We start from the raw sequence: 19,408 nt of genomic DNA on the forward strand, positions 1-19,408 counted from the left end.
TGTCATCACCAATTCATTTTTGAAAAAAAAATATACAGGACTCACATTTCTAAATTGGACTAGACCCAGTAATTCTTGTGCAAAACCAAACAAACAAGTACAGACAGCAGTGATGGAGAGAGAGAAGAATAGTTTATTTTTGTAAAAACCAGGTTTTAAAATGATTCCAGCCAGACGTTGTTATCCACTTTCTTTTCAAGCCACAACAGAACCAATATCATGTATGCACCATCATTGGACTGAAACTCTTCATATCCTCGCTAGCTTGTGTTGAAGTTCTTGAATCTCATTTGAAAATAATGAGCTGCAACAGGAGACCGAAGTGATAGTGCTCTGAAGCAATTGTGTAGATTTAAACTTTTGGAGAAATCAAACTACACAACTGCTCACAAGTGTCCCAATAACACTCAACAAAAGCTCAACTTCTTAATTTCTGTTTCTGTCTCGCACACACACTCAGAAACTAAATTTGTTGGCGAGGCCGCACTTTCCCCATTATCAAGCCCTATTAGTGTGACTTAGTGGTCATGTTATGCTATCAAACCATCAAAAAGAGGTCTGTGCAATGAGCATGTGACAGCCATGTACGGAACAGTGACATATATTTCTGTAGGTACTACAGTTGGGTGATTTTCATCTTCGATGAGCTTGGGCAAAAAAAATTCTGGCTGGCAGTTGTGTGATTTGGAGCCAGACCAGGAATATTCATAGTAAAGTGTATAATTCTACCCTGATCCACACAGTTAGAATTAAACTGTGCTCTGAACTACAATTTATCTGGTTGCATGGAGAAATGGATTTCTTATCCAAATAAATATTCATGTCAGGTATGTTAAGTGGGAGATTTTTTTTTTGCAGGAACCAAGAATCACAGCAAATGGAGAAAAAAAAACCTAGGAGGTGCAGAAATCATCAGCATGACAACAAATCAAATGCATCCAACAGTGTGCACGGCGCACATCATGTGCTTACAGTGCCTGAACCTCATCTGTCAGCTTTCATTACTCTCTTACTCCTTTGCCTGGTCAGGCTGTGACAACTTAACAGCCAAACCCTCCTCCAGTTTGATTCAGAGTCCTTTTAGCAAATCAGGGGGGCATCCAACCCCAGCTTCAACCCCTCTGAGGAGAAAGGGGAGGCCAAGAGAGGAGGGGGAGCCCGGTATCGGTGGCCTTTAGTTAGCTTTAGCACGGAGCTGTGCCCTCTTGCCTGTCACAGCCTGGAAGCCAGTCTTGATGCTGGCAACAGAGCAGCGGGAGTGGCACGTCTCACACTGCAGGAAATAAAGGCGAGTGTCTTTCTGCAGAATGGTCTCTGGAGAACGGCAGGTGTGACACGTCACATACTCCTCTGCAGGCGAGAAGACAGTTATTAGCACTGCATTATGGAAGAGTCCACGGTATATTACTTACATAGATTCTTAGAAATAAAGTACAAAGCTACACAAAGGCAGTAGTTCTAACCAAGACCTGTAAACAAACTTTTATGTGTTACACTGCAGTCAACATTGATGAGAAATGGAATAAATTCTAAGTAGGCATTTACTGAACTTTATATTAGTTTCATTTTAGAACTTTCGCATTTAAATGCATTTTGATAAGTAATAAACAACATTGTCACTAATGTTCTAATTGTAGATTTTATTATTTTGGACAAGATTAATTCCACCAAATGAAAATAATCATATCTGATATTGCATTTAAGTATCGATATAAATGCTAAGAAATAATTCCTGGATCTTAAAGCAGAAGTAAGCGATCCGGTGGTTTTGGCTACCTTCCTGTCAGCAACAAAAGCTCTGTTGGCTCGGCTTACAGCAGAGCAGAGTGACTGACAGACCCGTGTTTCAGACCAAACACTCTATAGAAGTGATTGCTGTCGGAAGATACAACTATTTAAGACTTATATTAACACTAACATTCCGCTTACTTCTGCTTTAATGGAAATCAGACACAGTTTGTATGGTGCAAAACAAAACTTATAATGGTTACATTTCCACTTACTGATATATCTTCTCAACACATTTTCTATCTGTTTCTGCTGAAATCTGCCTTTGATCACAAGCTGGTTATTTCCATCTATAGAACCACTGTAAATAGAAAGAAGAGAAAAATCAAACTTTCACACAGATCTTTCATTTGTATACAATAAGAGCTGTCCACAGTAAATTAAAAGAAGTACCTTGTACCCAGCTCAGCCAACAGGAAAGCAAGGAGATGTTTGGGTTGACGATGCAACCTGTGATGAAGAACATGAGAGGTCAGTCTGTAGAACTGGGAATGAAGTATTAAAGGGGAACTATGCAAGTCAGTTGCTTTTTTCCTCTACGCAGCTCCCCCTACAGTTTTGGAGTGCATGTTTTCACTGTCGTAAAACCTCACCGCTCTGTTCTGTTTTACAAAACAATGACATGTGCCAAAAGGAATGTTGTTTAAAGGTGTTCAGAAATGTCAGTTTGTCCTGTTTATCGCGCCTCCTTCTACGAGTTGCTGCACGAGTTTACCCGAGTAAGGAAAACTTGGTCGTTAACGAGCGGGCGGGATATTCAATGTTTGGGGCGAGACCGAGCTCGGTGTGTGTGTCGTCTCAGACGTTTGATTGACGGATCCAATACCAGTGGCTGATGAATTGTGAGCAACGTGACGCATAATTCGTGTGCCTGCATTATCCAATGTGAAAAAAAACTACCCCACTTTCATCCCGGATTTACTCAAAAATAGAATTTTGCACAAAGTTTAGGCTCCATCGTCTGATAGTTATTACACTATGTTAAGACCCACAGTGGGCTCAAATTCAATTTTCTTTTCTGTACATCTTTAAGTACCAGATCGCCACAAGTTCCAGTAAATCTGTGCTGAGAGTTGCCTGACCCAACCCTTAATGAAATTGACTGGAACACTCTGGGATGGAAGGTGTGATGCTCACAGTTTGCAGATGTCAGTGAAGTTGACAAAGGAGGTTTTCTTGGTTCCCACTCGGACGACCTGAGGAGGCTTCATCACAAACTTCCTCTTCTCTCCGGCTACCATGTCTGGGTTCTTCTCCCTCATGATGTTGAAGACTCGGTTCAGAAGCTGACATGGATGCCACAAAGGTAAAATATCAACTCTACTCTATGATACAGGCCGCATGTGCATCAGGAGAAGAATAAGATGTCAGATACCGGTACTTTCATTTTAGACTTGGAGCACGCGTCAGTATTGTTTAACTATACATAGACACAAACAGAACCAAAATCCTTGCCATATTTATAGTTAATAAATGAAGTTTCCTAAGTAACAAAGGGATTTATAATCTGCCTTTAAAGAGCAGATTGATGATCAGTTAAAATAAAATGTAAGATTGTTCATTTACAACGTCAATTTGTTTGTGGGGTACTGGCCAATTAAGGTAGATACCCCCAAGTAGGTAGATTTCAAAGTTCTACTGACTTATGAGACTCTTAATGATAAAGTTCCATCCCATCTGAAAGACCTCATGGTTCCTTATCGTCCTTATTATTTCCTGTATATTTACTTCACGCCTGTCTGTCCTGGTTGAGGGATCCCTCCTGTTGCTCACCATGAAGTTTCTCCTGTTTTTTTCCCTGTTTAGGGTTTTCCTGGGAGTTTTCCCTCAGTGGATGTGAGGGTCCGAGGGCAGAGGATGTTGTTATGATCCTGTGTAAAGCCCTTGCAGACAAACTGTTTGTAAAAATTGGCTATACAAATAAACTAGCCTGGCTCTAGGCTTTTTCCTGCTCCAACCTCTCATTATTCTATAGGATCTTTAAAACCCCACTATGGTTCATTTTAATTTATTGTTTAATTGCTGAGGACAGTGCACATTAATGAACATCTGCTTTCTTTTACAGGACAGAAATTATGTTTAGAATTAAAACAACAGATGGACCCTACCTCATCATAAGTGTAGTCTCTTTCTGAGCCAGCCCAGGCTGGTCCTGTGGAAGAGCTGAATGAGATCCCATCATTGTTCTTCCCCTCATCATCCTCCAGAGCTGGAAATGCATCACAAAACTATAAATCTCACACACATCTTTCTTTAGTCGATTAAAAGAGGAGGCAACTTATTCTCACCATCATCCTTCTCAAATGCCTCTCCCTCATCAAAATCTACTTTCTTTGATTTTTTCTTTTTGGTGGGAAGCATCAAGTCCAGGTTGTCCTCCTCCAGTGCCTCCACCTGCTCTCCTTCAATTTTTAGCTCCTGATTTGAGCCAATTAAAAAAAGACATTTAGTGAGATGATGGGCAACAACCAAGAAAGGAGAGCAATGAGAAAGCAGTAGTAAAAATGGAAGAAGATTCAATGTGTTAATGCCAAATAAGAAAGATGTACTCTGACTACAAGTGGCAAGAGTAGAAGGAAGAAAATCACTGACCTTCAATCCCTCCTCAACATCATTATCAAATACTTTCTTGGGTTTCTTCTTCTTTTTCTTCTGGTTGAAGAAGTTCAGGTCATTCAAATCATCAGATGGCTCTAGAAAGGGTTAAACAAACCCAGATTATCTCCACCTTTCACAAACTGCTAGTAAAGTAATAGCCCTAAAAAATATATATTTGCCACAGCCTATTTCTGTGACACAATATTAAAAATGAGTGAAAGAAAACAGTGTGTAAGTGACTGTGTATGATTATATGATGATCAAATTTAAGTATGGATATTAATTATACGTGTGAACATTAAATCATTAGCTGTGCCTCTTTGGAGGGATGTCGTCTCAGAGGACATGGTGTCAGGGATGTAGCCATCGGTAGCCATTGTAGACCATGAAGACCAAACTGAAATGAGACAGTCTGGACTACGGATGATTTACACTGGTCACCATCAACTGTGTCTAACATTAACTCCTGTCAACTAGCAGTCTTGACAACATAACTGTCTTTAACAAAACTCAGGTATTAGTTATACTGTTAACTTAACTACATTAAGTCACTCTCTGCTGTTGGCTTTCATTACCAACATGCAATGAATCTTGGTGTAGGTCAGGCAACAAAGGATATCAGTGTATCCTTTGTTCCTTTTCAGAGACTCCATCAAATGTGCTTGACAAATGCAGCCCCTTTTCTCAGGGCAACAGTGTAGTTTTAAAGCTAATCGTGCCTCTGAAGTGTGACACAGTGAGCGACTTACATCATTTCCCCTTTTTGTAGCCCAATTTTATAGTGTTCAGCTCAACATTGTTTTTCTAATAGAAAACACATATGTCCCCAAAATATGTCGAAATGTTCGCCTTCAATGAGAACCTTTTTCTCCCCAATCACACCTTTCTTCCTGCCTTCATCTTCCTCCAGATCCATCTCTTTGTCATCTCCAGCTTCTGGTTCTGCCTCCTTTGCCTCCACCTCTTTAGCTTCTTCTCCGACCCCCTCTCCTCCCTCCTCATCAAGCATGAAGGGCTTCTTCTTCTTCTTCTTCTTCTTGGTCATATTAGGATCAAAAATCATCTGCAAGAGACACATGAGAAATTTTGTTTTATGATTTCTGGCGTAATGAATATCTGACCAAGTTACAGCAGCACAGTTGCCCATTTTGCTTCTGACTTATATTGATATCTCCAGGAAAGTCATTTTCTGCATGTCTTGCTGTGCTTATTAAGAGTAACAGGAAATTGTGATCAAGTATACAACACCACCCGTCACCTGATAAAGGGTACCTCTATTTGTTCTGTTGTTTTTCCACATCAGGTATCCTCAATTCATTATCACAGTGATATCCTAGTTTATTATCATGTTATATCAAGTTGTGTTATTACGGCTGTTATTAGTTGGAGTTATTGTCAGAGTAAGGAATTGTTACTCTCAAAAAAGTCAACTTATAACATCAGGACTATTGTTCCTATACCAGGCAATTTGATATATTTTGTCCCCAAACACCCAAAACTGATTATGTCTAAGGCTTAAGCAGTCATTTTATTAATTAGCTCATTAATCAATCAGTAGAGTTTATCTTGGTTTGTCAGTTTCTCCATAAATGTCAAAATCAATGTTACAATCAGGCCACTGTGCTCTCCTGTTACACGTCTTATTGTTCTCCGACTGGTCGTCAGATAAAGCCAGCAATCGACAAATGTCTACCTGGGATTGGAAACATAGGCGGAACGACATGAATCGATGTAACAGTGTCCTTCCTGCAGTTAAGTGACCAACTGCTAATATCTCAGCTAACTGTTGGAATCTGTGGAAATTGTGTTACTGTTGTAGCTCCACGAAACTCGCTCGTTGGTCGTCGTATCCATTTAAAACATTAAACGTTATGTATATTTGTTACACACATCGCATTTAACACGTTAAACTGATTTTAAGGTCACACGTGGCTGAATGAAAAGAATGTGTCGCCATATCTAATGTCGACTTTGTTTATCCGTGCAATGGTTTCACCCTGCTTGAGAATAAAGCGGTGGAGAATGAGCCGTATGCGCCGCAGGTTAGTCGAGGGCCAGCTAAAGCTAAAGCTAACGTTAACGTTACTTCGCTAGCGTCAATGCTTCAAACGGAATCACCAAGAGACTGTGACGGAGCTTTGACGAAGCACTGGACATAATTATTTACACGACGCGACTGACCGCGACACAGTGGCCTGTTGGGAACGGTCTTGTCTTTTTGCTGCGAGCGGGCCGTTGTTAGCTCAGCTCGGCTATAGCCATGTGAGGACCGCCGTGGACAGGAAGGGGAGCAGCAGCGCCGCGGCCTAAAGTCATCCTTAACACTAAGCTCATCTAATAAGTCTAGTAAACGCACCCAGCCAGTCTACACACCGACACGGACGAGGCACCAGTTATTTCACAACAACTCACCTCGTCTCCTGACATGTTTGCGTCCTTAAAACTGTCTGAAATCTGCCTTTTTGTCTTTCGGTCAGTTCCACACTTCTGCGCCGAAAATGTCTTGCATCAGCGGTAGGGTCGTTATACGCTTGCGCAAAACCGACGACGTAAAACCCCTGCGACAGCACGTTACAGTTTTTTTTTTTTTTTTTTTTGTGAAAATTAATAATTTAACCTACTAAATATTATGGCATATTTACCACAACAATGAACACCTCTTAACAAGAAAACTACAAATATATGACTTAATAGTGAAAAAATAAATAAAAATGATAGGCTAAATGAATAAATAAAAGCTAAATAATTAAAACAAATGAATGCCTCTGCACACCCTACATCTTATAGGGGGTCCTCGAATATTTTCATTTCCCTGTATGCTGTGAGAAGAGACTTGGCATGCATTTTTCTATCAATCTCAAAGCACTGGGATGATTATCCATGAGTCTTTTTAAAAACAGAAAAAAGGGATTTGTTTTCCTCCATTTGGATGTGTGGATGAAGAAATGTCAGGAGAATCGTGTTGTTCAAAATCAGATCACACTTGGTGTCCTTTATGTTACTACCAAACACAAAAATGTTGCTTGTGAGGGGAGTAGGTTGGATTTTGGTTGATAGCCAGTCCTGCAAATCCTCCCAACATATGGAAAAACAGATGATCAATAGTTTACATAGGTTTCACAGAAGACAAGATCAATACCAAATGCCATTCTTGGCAGCTCATTGGATGGATAGATATTATAATTTTGAAGTGAATTTCTTTTGTTGTGCTACAGGATAAGTGATAGGTAGCCTATGTTTAGGCTACTTCTCAATTTCTTAATGTCTGATTTAGAAAATAATTGGATAATGGCATTTCTATTTGATTGTATTGGGGAAAGTATATTGTACTTTGTTTGAATTTCCCTTCGCCAGAAAATCAAGGCCATTAAAATGAAGTGGGGGTGCCAAGTGGCGCAGGAGGTTAAGCAGGCGCCCCATGTGTAGAGGTAAAGTCCTCTCTGCAGGTGACCCCGGCTCCAATCCCACATCGGGCTTCCCTTTCCTGTGTGTCATTCTCCCTCTCTCTGCCTCTCCATTTCCTGCCCTCTCAACTGCACTACACATCTTATAAAGGAATGAAAAACCAAAAAATACACTGAAAAAAGTGCAGGTAGATCTATCACTTCTGACAGTTGAGAAGTGTTCAAGACAGGCTGACACCCACTGTCATAATGATATCTGTTTATTGTCTTCTTGTGATTTTACAGCATGCCCTTCTAAAAAGCAGAATTTAAAGCTCAATCCATACCATTCAGAGCATGTTCAGGAGTGTCAACACACTGATGACATGTTTACACAACTGGTTGGAATCAAAGCATCAGTTTAGAGTTTTCTTTGTGGCTCAAGAGTGTCACTTAACATTTTCCTGAAATGTTGTCTATGTCTCTCAACAAGAAAGAAGTGTGAACCTCCTGAAACGTTACACTGCCAGCATTACAAATGTTTGAATAGGGACTGAAGAATGATTATGGTCTCATTAGCTATTTACATGTTTAAATGCTATTGTATTTACAGTGCATTTACATTACACACCTACATATACAAAATGTGTAAGACTAAAGTGCCTGAGTTAGCGCTCTGGTTTTTACACTATATTCTGACACTTCATTTGGTTTTGACAACAGCAGCTGTAGGCTACATTGTTTCAGACTTACTTATTCAGTAGATTACAGCATGTGAAGATATTCAATCCTCATTTCTCACCATAACAAAGGGGTTCCACAAGGCTCTGTTCTCAGACCAGACTTGTTTTTCATTTACACGATGTAACCTTTTTGTTACATAAACACAATTTCAATCCTTATGCTGATGATACAGTATAACTCCAACACCGTTAGATGCATTTTATCACTTTTCCTCAAGAATTCTCATTGATGATGACTACAAAACACACATTTTTTTCACTTGATCAAAAAACAAACAAGAACAACTGGTTTTCCTGCTTTGTCTGCAAGAACATATCAGCACTTGTTCTTATTTGTTAATGAACACGTCTTCAAAATCTCTTGGCCGGTGTTCTGGGAATGCCAGATACAGTTTCTCAGGGCTTATCTTCTATAGTCGAAAAATCCAAAGTGAATTGGGTAACCTGTGTCCAGGCTATTCATTTTCTTTTAAAACTGTTAATTGTATTTTTTTCCTCCTACATTGTTTTCAGCTGCTTTAATTTCAATAAATGATGATGATGAAATAGTTAAAGCAGAAGTAAGCGATCCGGTCGTTTTGGCTAATGCTGCGTTCCAGGCAGGCTTTTGAAACCGTAAATTACAGCTTCACGTCACGACTTACGACTTTGTAGCGTTCCAGGCAACCCACTCGTGTTTTTCCGACCTGTTTTACCTGTGAAAGTCACTATAACGGCCACTCGTAACTTCTGACCCGTGAACTCGTACCAGATCGAACTGGTACGACTTCACAGGTCGAAAAAACACGAGTTACGAGTTGCCTTGAACGCACCGTAACGTCTTGTCAGCCGATGGAGTTAGCAGCCCCCGCCCTCGTCATGGATCTATTGGTCCTCGTCCCTGCACACACAGCCCTTCATGCCGTTCTCTCTCCTCATTGGATAAAACTTGTAGGATACGAGAAAAGTTTTCTCCTCAGCTCAGAGCAGAGCAGAGTGACTGACAGACCCGTGTTTCGGTCCAAACACTCTATAGAAGTGATTGCTGTCGGAAGATACAACTATTTAAGACTTATATTAACACAAAAATATCGCTTACTTCTGCTTTAACTAAGTAACTGACAAAATAGTTGCCAGATAAATGAATACATCACACTGGACATACAACTATAACATAATGGCAAAGTGAAAATATAAAACTTCAACTACAATAAAAGAATTGAAAACCTTTAATGATTTTGCAAATAATGTTCTCACCTGGATAAATAAAACACAGAAATGCAAACATGCTCATCTGTCAAACCTTGCATTATGTTTTTTTTTTTATTTTTTTGTAAAAAAAAAAAAAAAAAAAGTACATCATGACATGATTGAAAAACCAAAGGAATTAACTCTTCAAACTCCCAAATGCTGATGTTGTAGATTGACTATACCCTAATCTGTTTTTAAACCACCATCTCCTTCTGGATTAAGTTAATAAGGTGTGACATTACTTTATTATCAGGTTATTTTTAAACAGTACACAATTTGAAACAAATGAAAGGAACCAAGACAGACAGAGCAGCATGAAAGGGTTTGGTAAAACATTTCTAGCTGTGTGTTGTGATCTGTTATAGTGAGTTCCCATTGTTGCATGCTTCACACAACCTCAGAACCTCTCAGTGATGGCAGGAATACAGTATATAAAAAGAGACATATTTGGGATATTTACACGAAATATCAAGGACCACTAGGGATAATGCATTTGAGGGGGATGGGGTGGGACGTGGGTCGCAAAAACGCGACAAGAGTGGGGAGGGAGGACAAAGCACGCAGTCTGAAACAAAAAACAGGGTTCAGATTCTGCACACAGCTCAAAGCTTCTTCATCCAGCGCATGCTCAGCTGTTCTCCTATTTTCAAGGGCAGTAACAAAAAACAAAACAAAAAAGGGAGCAAAGGGTTATTACTTTTCTCAAAATCCAAAAAACATCCCAGCAACTTCAATGCCACAGGTAAATATGTAAGTCAGTAATATTTGAGGTTTAAGCTGCAATGAAAGTTCCAGTCACCCAGTGACATTTATAATGCCACATCCCATCATGCTAACCTGACAACGGTTCTATTATCGCAGCACAGGGCTCACAACATTGCTTTTCTATATGAGCTCAGTGGGTGTCCATATAGCCATGGACCATGAAGTGCTAGCATTGTATTAAAATCAGGGGTAAAAATATTAGATAACTTAGCCAAGGTACAGTGAGAGCTTCAATATAAAAGCCCCCAACTGGCCCATTTTATTGCACACTGATGGGTATCTGGATTTAGATAGTGAAGGGAACAGAAATAGAAAGATGACAGCACTTTTCTCGTTTTGTAGTGTTACACAAAGTAGAGGGTCAGCTCTCCCCAAACACACAAAAACACTCATTCACCACATCCTATCAGTCCATTCATCCACTCGTGTTCCTTCTTCTGTCTCTGATGTAGGCGTGACATGGCTGATGCTATGTTTACATGGCTTCCATCGCCCAGCGCTGCAAATCCTCCATGTCGTCCTCATCCTCCTCTTTCTTGGCTAGAAGGGTAAAAAAGCAGAAAAAAAGGGTAAAATTAAATAATTTGGTCATGTACCATTTAGGTCAAATACAACATTATATGCAATACAGGCACTGCCAAAGATAATACATGTAGCAGCATTTATAATATAACACATATGTATATCATATTTTCTGTCAAATCTGCAGTTTCGCAAGATAACTGAGATAAGCACTACACCATACAGGGTAATGTTACCATAAACTATATGAGGGTCAAGAGCTACAAGTGGTAGAAAATACACAATTTAGAAAATGATACATCTTTGCAGAGCATGTACTGTAGGTTTACTCATCGATATAGACTTTATGTAATTTTTTGGTGTATCTGTTTGATAAGAATAAATTTGTTTAAATTTGAATACATTTTCAGTGAATAAAACCTTGTGTTGAATGCTAATCATAAAACTAACAAACTGAGATTCAAATTCAGAGAGGAGAATAAAAAGTTTTAAATTCATCATTAACATCATGAGGGTCACTTCATATCAAATGATATTTTGAGTAGTTTTCAGGGATTTTAATCTTCTAACTAACAGATGCCTCTGTCTCACTCCATTTAAATAATGTGTAGCCCTACATCTCATCATTGCAATTCATTCATTTTTTGTCACATATATGTTCACTTCTAAAGAAAGAATGAGTCACTGTCTGTAGAGATACCATATATCATAGATATAGATATAATATCTTCATGATACCTTGAGTAAGAGATGTGCTGTTTTTTCCTGTGCAAACTGAAAATGTGGTGCGTTTCATTCAGACCAAATACATTTGTCACTGTCTTAAATCACTGATTTCATTTTCAGAAATGAGATTTAGAGAATAGTTTTCTGTCATTCATATATGTTTATGATCGATTGTCATCTGCCATCTTTGAAAGTGAAGTCTTGTCACATCACTTCCTTGCACATTGGCTGCAGTGGGTGAAGTCACAACCAATCAGAGTGACTGATGACTGAGACTTGGCCTGTCTTGGCTGTATACCACATTAGAAGAATGGAGTGCTGTTTGACTGTGAACTTAGAGTAAGCTAAGAGAGGAAGGTGAGAAGAGGGCAGACTAGTTACATGATTAGTAAAAGCAGTGGGTTTGCAGCTGCTCTTTCCTGGAGCAGACAAACAATTCCCATAAATACAGCTCCAGAGAATGATGCATTTAATAGTTCAATCTAGATCTTAACAGATACAACTATTCTCTTCATTAAAGGTCCCATATTATGCTGTTTTTTAACCATTTCACATGGGTCTAAGTTGTCCAACCATATTGTATTCCTAGTGTATTGTCCCCAAATCAATCTGCAGCTCTACATCTCAGTAATCTAAAAGTGTCTCTCCAGAGCTCTCCTCTCCTGTGTCTGCAGTGCACCTTGAAATGCAAATAAGATGTGTAAACCACGTCCACTCCACACCTGTCACAGGGAGAGGGTGTGGTTTTCACTACAGGTACATGTGCTAATGTTGACATTGGGAATAGGGATGGGGTCGGGCATTGATTTCCGAAAAAATTTCTGAGACTCTAATCTTGTCTGAAAAATGTAAATATTCCTTTTACTGTGACAGAAGGAGATACGTGGACTCCTACAGCCATCAGAATGTTCTGTGTGAAACTGTCAAATAAAAAAACAAGTGAAACTGAGGAGCAGCACAAACTGTGCACGGTGCGACTGATGAGAAGCTACTGGAGAATATTGAGGTGGTTTTGCGCCGGGAGAGGAGACTTCCTCGTTCAGATGTCTCTCATTCCGTGATGAGGAGTCGGACCGCTGCGCTGATGAGAAGCGGAATCATCCCAATATTGTCCGGTCCGCGATTTCATTTTTAATGACAGGCGGCTGTTTTTCAGCCAATGATTCAAAACGATCATCTGGCGGCCGCGGTACCGACCGCTTCATGTCAAATGACGGACGGGGAGAGGGGGTGGGGGGGGGTCGCTGTTATGGAAATGCCTCAGCGGCCGGAGTTCACGTTTTTCCAGACTGGCCCAGGGGGAGTATAAGGAAGTACCGGGAGGTGGAGTCACTTGAGTTCAGCGCATCCTGACGTCAAGTCTGCCAGCACTTCCAATTCGCCCGTTTGGAGACACGATCTCAAAAAAGTGTAACAATCAATGAAGGGAGTGAACAGACTTGTTTCACCTCCAGGCGTCATAGAAAGGCCACGGGAACACATAGGACCACTACAAAACCTGTAGAAAGTGGATTTTGCATAATATGGGCCCTTTAATGGAAACCAATGCTACAGTCAAGCTCTGGATTGTAGAACAGGCCTGTCTTTAGTTTCTTACCAGGTCTTGAGGGTAATGAAGTAGAAGGCACGTTGGGCAGCGGGACATTCTCTGGTCCCCCGATCTCCAGCAGGTTTTTGTCCAGCTCTTCCTGTTCCAGCTCATCCAGCTCTGCCAGCAGCTCATCCTGAGACAGACAACAGCAGCAGAAACACCAAAGACACTGGGTTATTGATCCTTACAAAAACAACAGATATTAAATGAAACCTTTTTCTTCAAAATTGTTGTTGTGGTGTAGTCAACAGTCCCCACAGCCATAAGAGCGTTTAGAATGAGGGCTGATTCAGTCTTAAGGCCACTTGAGAAACATGGCAGGGTTTTGTCTGGCCATTCCATTTAGGAAGCACAAGCCAATGTGAATCATTCACCTGCTCTGATGCAATTAGTGATGTGATGTGTGTGATGTATGATGAGAAGGCAGAATGACTCATTCACTCACCCCCTCTCTCTCTCTTTCATTTCAGTGATTATGGCTTGAAACGCTCAAGAAAATGAAATACCTCAAATATTAACAATATTTCTTTCCTTTTGGGTTATAAATTGTTTATCAGCAAAAGCTCACCTTGAAAAAGGCAACGCTGTATAGCTAGCCATGTCAGCTTCCTCTGCCATAACTGCAGACAGAACAGGTGGTAAAGCTAGTGTTGGTCCCACCCAATAGAAATCTGAGTTCACCTGTCACCCTCTCCATAAACATACACTGCTGTGACACTTTGTCCAGGTAATGAAGTCCTAACCAATGAGTGCGCCAGCTCTAAACTCTTTTCTGCCTGAAGCACTCGAGCACTCTGAAGGTCTCACCAACCTCATCAAACTCTTCTCCGAACCCGACAGGTTTAGAGATGGCGTCTGAGATTTCCTGGGCCAGCTCCTGTTGCTCTGTAATGTCCTGCATCAGATCATCCACTTTGTCAATGTCCCTGAAACAGCAGCAAGGAGGAGACACACACCTGATTATAACACGTACAGCTGAGTTGGCAAAGTCATTTATAAGGGATGCAGTAAAAACATATGAAGCCAGTAAATGCAACTAATCTGCAAGTTAGATGTTCCCTGTGATCTTTCTATTGATTTATCACACACTGAATCTCTCCTACTGTGCCCACAGTGCCATGAAGGCAATCAATGAAGAAGCACTGGGCTACAAATTTAAAGGAATAGTAGCATTTTTTTTTAAAGTGGGGTTGTATGATCTACAAATAGCCCATAAGTACTTTAATTGCAGTAGCAGACTCTCTGCACTCCTCCCGTTAGCAACGCCAGCCCATAGCCCTGCCCAGAGATTTACAACATAGTGTTGTGAACAGACCCAAAGAAACGGCCTATTTTCGTGGCCTAAAAGAGGTTTTACCTGAAAAAAAATACACAGTTCCATTGTTCACTATAATATAATTTTTTCCAGCCCCTCAAAGTGCAGGAAAAACACAGTTTTTATTTGGACCTAACCAACTGCTGATCGGCGGGTGCTAACCCTGGGCGGAGGGATACGTGAGTTGGTTAGGTCCAAATAAAAACTGTGTTTTTCCTGCACTTTGAAGGGCTGGAAAAAATTATATTATAGCGAACAATGGAACTGTGTTTTTTTTTTTCTTTCAGGTAAAACCTGTTTTAGGCCGTGAAAATAGGCCGTTTCTTTGGGTCTGTTCAACACTGTATGTTGTAAATCTCTGGGCAGGGCTATTATGGGCTGGCGTTGCTAACGGGAGGAGTGCAGAGAGTCTTCTACTGCAATTAAAGTACGTAGGGGCTATTTGTAGATCATACAACCCCACTTTAAAAAAATGCTACTATCCCTTTAAGATTGAGTGATGATCAGTCAAACTGTGAGGAAAGAAATCAGTGACTGCGTGCTAGCTCTCACATGTTTTCATGGGCAGACTTCATGGCCTTGGCAGCAAAGCCCATGTTCTTGAGCACTTCAGTGTTGGTGTTGGCGTTTTCCAGAGCCTCCCTCTGGAACTCAATGGTTGACAGCGTGCCATCGATCTGAGCAAGCTGCTTCTCGTACCGCTTCTTTCTTTTCAAAGCCTGCAGAGCTCCTGAGAAGAGAAAGGCAGAGAGAGGATGAGAGAATGACTGGGGACAGGCAGGGCCGCTGCTCCCTATACACACAACACACGCTGTGTGTAGGGCCCCACCATCCATGGGGGCCCCCCATTTTGTGTGGATGCACATTGCGGGCGCACATAGCACAAATCATCCTGAGGCAGGAGAGAAAAAAAGAGACCACAGTGTTGCTGCAGTGATTGACAGCAGAGCAGCATCTGACCAATCAGTGGTCAGATGCGCCAACAGGCAGTTGGAGAGCTACGTGGAGCGATCGCCTCCAAACGCCGGGAGCAAGCAAAAGGAAAAAAAAACTAAACCAGAGAAGGCTCTTGCTTCACTTATGTATATTGTTGAAATAAAAAAGTAAACCGGCTTTGTGGCATAAACACTTGAACTGCTGCTCAGGAGACAGAAGAGAGGATCAACTCTGTCTAGATGTGGACTGGAGATGAAGGCACATTGTTCCATTGTTAGAGGTTTTTGTAGGACATTCAGGTTGAAATGACTTACAACAAAAAACGGAAACATCTTTTTTTCTTTTTTTTTTAATTGATGACTATTTGTGACTCAGATTTATTGATTGGTTGATTTTAGTTTGAAGTTTATTTTTTATTTGATTTGTTCTTACTAATGAATGTTGTCAAACTAAATGGCACATCAGTCTCCTCCTTCTTATAATAACCTCGATGGTCTGATGGGGGGTGGATAGCAATTTGAACACATTAGTGCGATTTAGCGCCTATGTTTATTACCGTCATAATGCGACCTGTCCATGTGCCCGTGAGTGTGTGTGTTGGTGCGTGTGTGTGCGACAGCGCAAGAGAGTTTATTAATGGGAAACGCTGGATGCACTGGTCGATAGTTTGGTTTTTACTGAGGAGGAACTATGAAGTACTCAGCTGTGATTGAAAAGCACCTAAACCGAGTCGACTCGAGTTGTAACTGTGTAGTGGAAAAGGGTGCAAAGTAGGGATGGGAACGACACGGGATTTGGAAAATCGATTGTCGAGGCCCATGTAGCCTATCAACTTTTTGAATGAGGGTCAAGTAGCTATCCCATTTAGAAAAAGTGGTTTTGTTTTATTTAAAATATTTTATTTCATTAGGGGAAAAGTGGCACTTTCTGCTGTTTATTTGTATAGGAAATATTGAAAGACAAAATGCAATTTACACATTGAAATCCCACAAGCCCCGGCCCCTCGACATGTCGACACTCTATTTTTTTTGTCGAGGGGAGCATGTGTCGAATGTTGGTTGTTTTGTTGACAAAAAGTCCCATCACTAGTGCAAAGTAAAAAAAAACATCATTCTGAAGGTGTGGGGGTTTTTATTTTGCCGTGGCGGTGCGCAGCGCCACAATCAATTACATGTAGTGGAAACCCTGTATTATACATATGGAATTGGGTGAGGTCGGCCAGGGGAGGGCCACCAAATAAAATGCTGCTTAGGGCCCCAATCTGGCCAGGGGCCGGGGCGGCCCTAGTCACAGGTCAAACAATAAGGAGCAGAATTACACAGAACGACAGTGGAAGCTGACAGATGAGATGGAAGATGGGAAAGTAGAAACGAGTAGCTACAGTCATCACCAGAGCAACCACAGATGTGTGTAATCTGACTGTAACTGACTGTAACTGTCAGGAGAGTGTCATGCTGGACTGATCATTCACCATCCTCTGTGGAGCTGGAGGAGAAGTCATGAGAGTTAAAGCTCTGCAGTACTCCAGCCAAGTAAAGACACAATACTTTTTTCATTTAAAGAATTGTAACTCCTTCGTGACTGTTGCCATTCCCCCACATGGAATGAAAAAACAACCACACCTACGATTATACATACTCACCACTTGGTGGAATCATCCTTGGCATTTTATCTGTTAGCTTGTGTCCTTGCTGGTGTGTTGACATGTTGTATTAATGCATAGTAGGTGAAGCTTTTTTTTTTCATGTTCATCTGCTTCATGTTTCCACCAGCTTTTACCCCTGCAGCTTTTTAATGGCTAATCAAACAAATGGGACATTTGTTGAAAAATTGCCTTTTTACATTTACAGTGAAGGAAACCAATGCACTGTACTTGAAATACAACTACATTTTTGATAGGTTAATAAATTATGGCCAGTGGTAATTGTGCTAGTAATTTATTTCCATGTTGCCCATCATTACTAGCAATGATAAATGTTTCTTATATTACTGACTTGACCATCAGCGCTGCAGGCAGCTAGCTGCACAGACTGATCCTCATCTATACACTGTCACATATGTTATGGGGCACTCGATTACAGCTAGATCCACCTTTGACTGACTGGTCCGTTTAAATGGCCTCTAGTCGATCACACTAAAAAGATGTTTGAGACGTCTTGCTAAGACACGCTGCTGAGTGGCTGAGAGAAAAGACGCAGTGAATGGAGCAGCCATGTACCCGGGCTGGGACGTTCCTCTGGCCGGGAGAGCGACGTTCGGTGGGGCTGCCAGCACTCACGACACCTCGGTAAACTTAGCCAACTGAGCTAACGTGCTAATTTTTCGCTTCAGACTGTTGACAGGAAATTTTGATGGAAAAGAATAGAAACCACGAGAAAATCGGTCCCTGAAATCTCACCTCGTTTGTTTTTCATGCCATTCTTCTTGGCGATCTGCAGCTCCTGTTCGATCTTCTTCTCCAGAAATTCTTGTTTCTTCGTTAGCATCTCCTCCGTCTCTCGGAGTTTCTGGATCGCTTCTTGCGGACTCGGTCCCTTTCCTCCTTTTCCTCCTCCTCCAAATATCTTACCGAATAACGACATATCTGTTGATACTTCAACACACTATTTACTAAAAAAAAAAATCGACGAGCCTCAAAAATTGCCGTGTAGATAAGGCTAACCTAACGTTACCTCACTGCTACACTACACTGACACTTCGCCCCAGCCTCAACCTGGAAGGATTGTTGATGTTTTTCTACTTCCTGGAGGCCTGGTGACGTACTTTGCCTGACGACGGGAGGGCGGGGCTTTTAGAATCTAGCTGCTTCTGGAGTCATCAGCCAGGCAGCAGGTGTCAAGGCACATTTCAGAAATGGTCAAAATCTCACAAATTTCGTTCTAAACAAAAATCTGATAATACAAAATTTGCATCTCGACAGCATGAGAATGTTGGTGATTTGTTTTTAATAAGTGTTTTGCTTCATAAGAGAAAATCTGATGTTTAAAAATGCCACTCTTACATTGACTGCAGTTGTTCCCATGAGAGCAGAATTCAATCTCAAAAATTCAGTGTTCGAGATAAAATTACCAAACTTCATCAACCACGACTCCAAAATGTTGTGAGTTTTTTTCAACAAGATTGAAACTGTAGCACGCACCGTTGACTTTGTAAGAAGAAGTATTTTAATTTAAACGCTTATGCTCACAGTCACTACTGGATTTATTTATGTGATTAGTTTCAGACTATTGACAGTTGTGTGTGCACAAAGTTTTGGTCATGTTTTCTAAAGTCAAAGCAAAGCTATTTTGTGTTGCTGTTCTTGGCCACAGAGGACTTGTACAATGGAGCAGTGACCTGATCATCTACAAAATAGAGTTACCCTTTTATATTTCAAGAGCAACTTAACAGCTACTGTTCTCCAATACAAGAGGTTGAGGGTTTTTTCTGATTCTCTGTCAGACACATGCACACATTACCAATTTACAACAGGTTTCCACTGCTTTACAGAGACTGCGTTCTGAATGAGAAAAAAAAGAGTGAACTTTTCACAGAAGGAGACCATGGAGGGTTTATGTGTTTTAATTCATTATGATGCTACATGATCCATGGTGGTTGTTTTTTTCCTTTACTACATTGTTAATAACTTTGCCAGTAATCTTTTTAAGTCTTTTTATTTTCATGTACATACAAAAGAGTATCCAATTACTGTGTGATTACATCAGTGTGTGTGACTTTATATCTGCATGTATGGCCTGAAGCATTGATGCCATTTTTTCTTAAATGTAGTGTGTATTCACAGGTCAGTTCTCCCTCCAGCTGCCCACACCCC

The 19,408-nt window shown here is 40.8% G+C and overlaps 2 protein-coding genes across 2 annotated transcripts; both read right to left on the reverse strand.

Annotated features, from left to right (window-relative positions):
• Positions 1–113: 113 nt before the first annotated feature.
• On the reverse strand, positions 114–6,928 carry eif2s2 (eukaryotic translation initiation factor 2, subunit 2 beta). The gene is made up of 9 exons (XM_083975746.1): positions 6,799–6,928; positions 5,269–5,449; positions 4,381–4,481; positions 4,077–4,206; positions 3,897–3,997; positions 2,926–3,074; positions 2,182–2,238; positions 2,004–2,089; positions 114–1,350 (listed from the first exon to the last, which is right to left on the reverse strand). Exons 1-9 carry the CDS (start codon positions 6,811–6,813, stop codon positions 1,175–1,177), a joined length of 996 nt encoding a protein of 331 aa, XP_083831872.1. The 5' UTR covers positions 6,814–6,928; the 3' UTR covers positions 114–1,174.
• Positions 6,929–9,791: 2,863 nt separating this feature from the next.
• LOC310989158 (charged multivesicular body protein 4b-like) lies at positions 9,792–18,346 on the reverse strand. The gene is made up of 5 exons (XM_083976100.1): positions 17,996–18,346; positions 15,214–15,391; positions 14,158–14,272; positions 13,353–13,479; positions 9,792–11,047 (listed from the first exon to the last, which is right to left on the reverse strand). Exons 1-5 carry the CDS (start codon positions 18,177–18,179, stop codon positions 10,983–10,985), a joined length of 669 nt encoding a protein of 222 aa, XP_083832226.1. The 5' UTR covers positions 18,180–18,346; the 3' UTR covers positions 9,792–10,982.
• Positions 18,347–19,408: the final 1,062 nt, after the last annotated feature.

This window comes from Trachurus trachurus (assembly GCF_905171665.1).
Source record: "Trachurus trachurus genome assembly, chromosome: 7".
Taxonomy (NCBI): Eukaryota; Metazoa; Chordata; class Actinopteri; order Carangiformes; family Carangidae; genus Trachurus; species Trachurus trachurus.

Excerpts from the sequence above, each read along its gene's own strand:
- LOC310989158 (XM_083976100.1), bottom strand. The coding sequence starts at position 18,179 with ATGTCGTTATTCGGTAAGATATTTGGAGGAGGAGGAAAAGGAGGAAAG. Across the intron at positions 14,273-15,213 it reads AAGTCTGCCCATGAAAACAT|GGACATTGACAAAGTGGATG; the intron begins GTGAGAGCTAGC and ends CTGCTGTTTCAG. Across the intron at positions 11,048-13,352 it reads TTCATTACCCTCAAGACCTG|CCAAGAAAGAGGAGGATGAG; the intron begins GTAAGAAACTAA and ends TTACCCTTCTAG.
- eif2s2 (XM_083975746.1), bottom strand. Across the intron at positions 2,090-2,181 it reads TTGGCTGAGCTGGGTACAAG|TGGTTCTATAGATGGAAATA; the intron begins GTACTTCTTTTA and ends TTCTATTTACAG. Across the intron at positions 1,351-2,003 it reads TGTGTTGAGAAGATATATCA|AGGAGTATGTGACGTGTCAC; the intron begins GTAAGTGGAAAT and ends TCTCGCCTGCAG.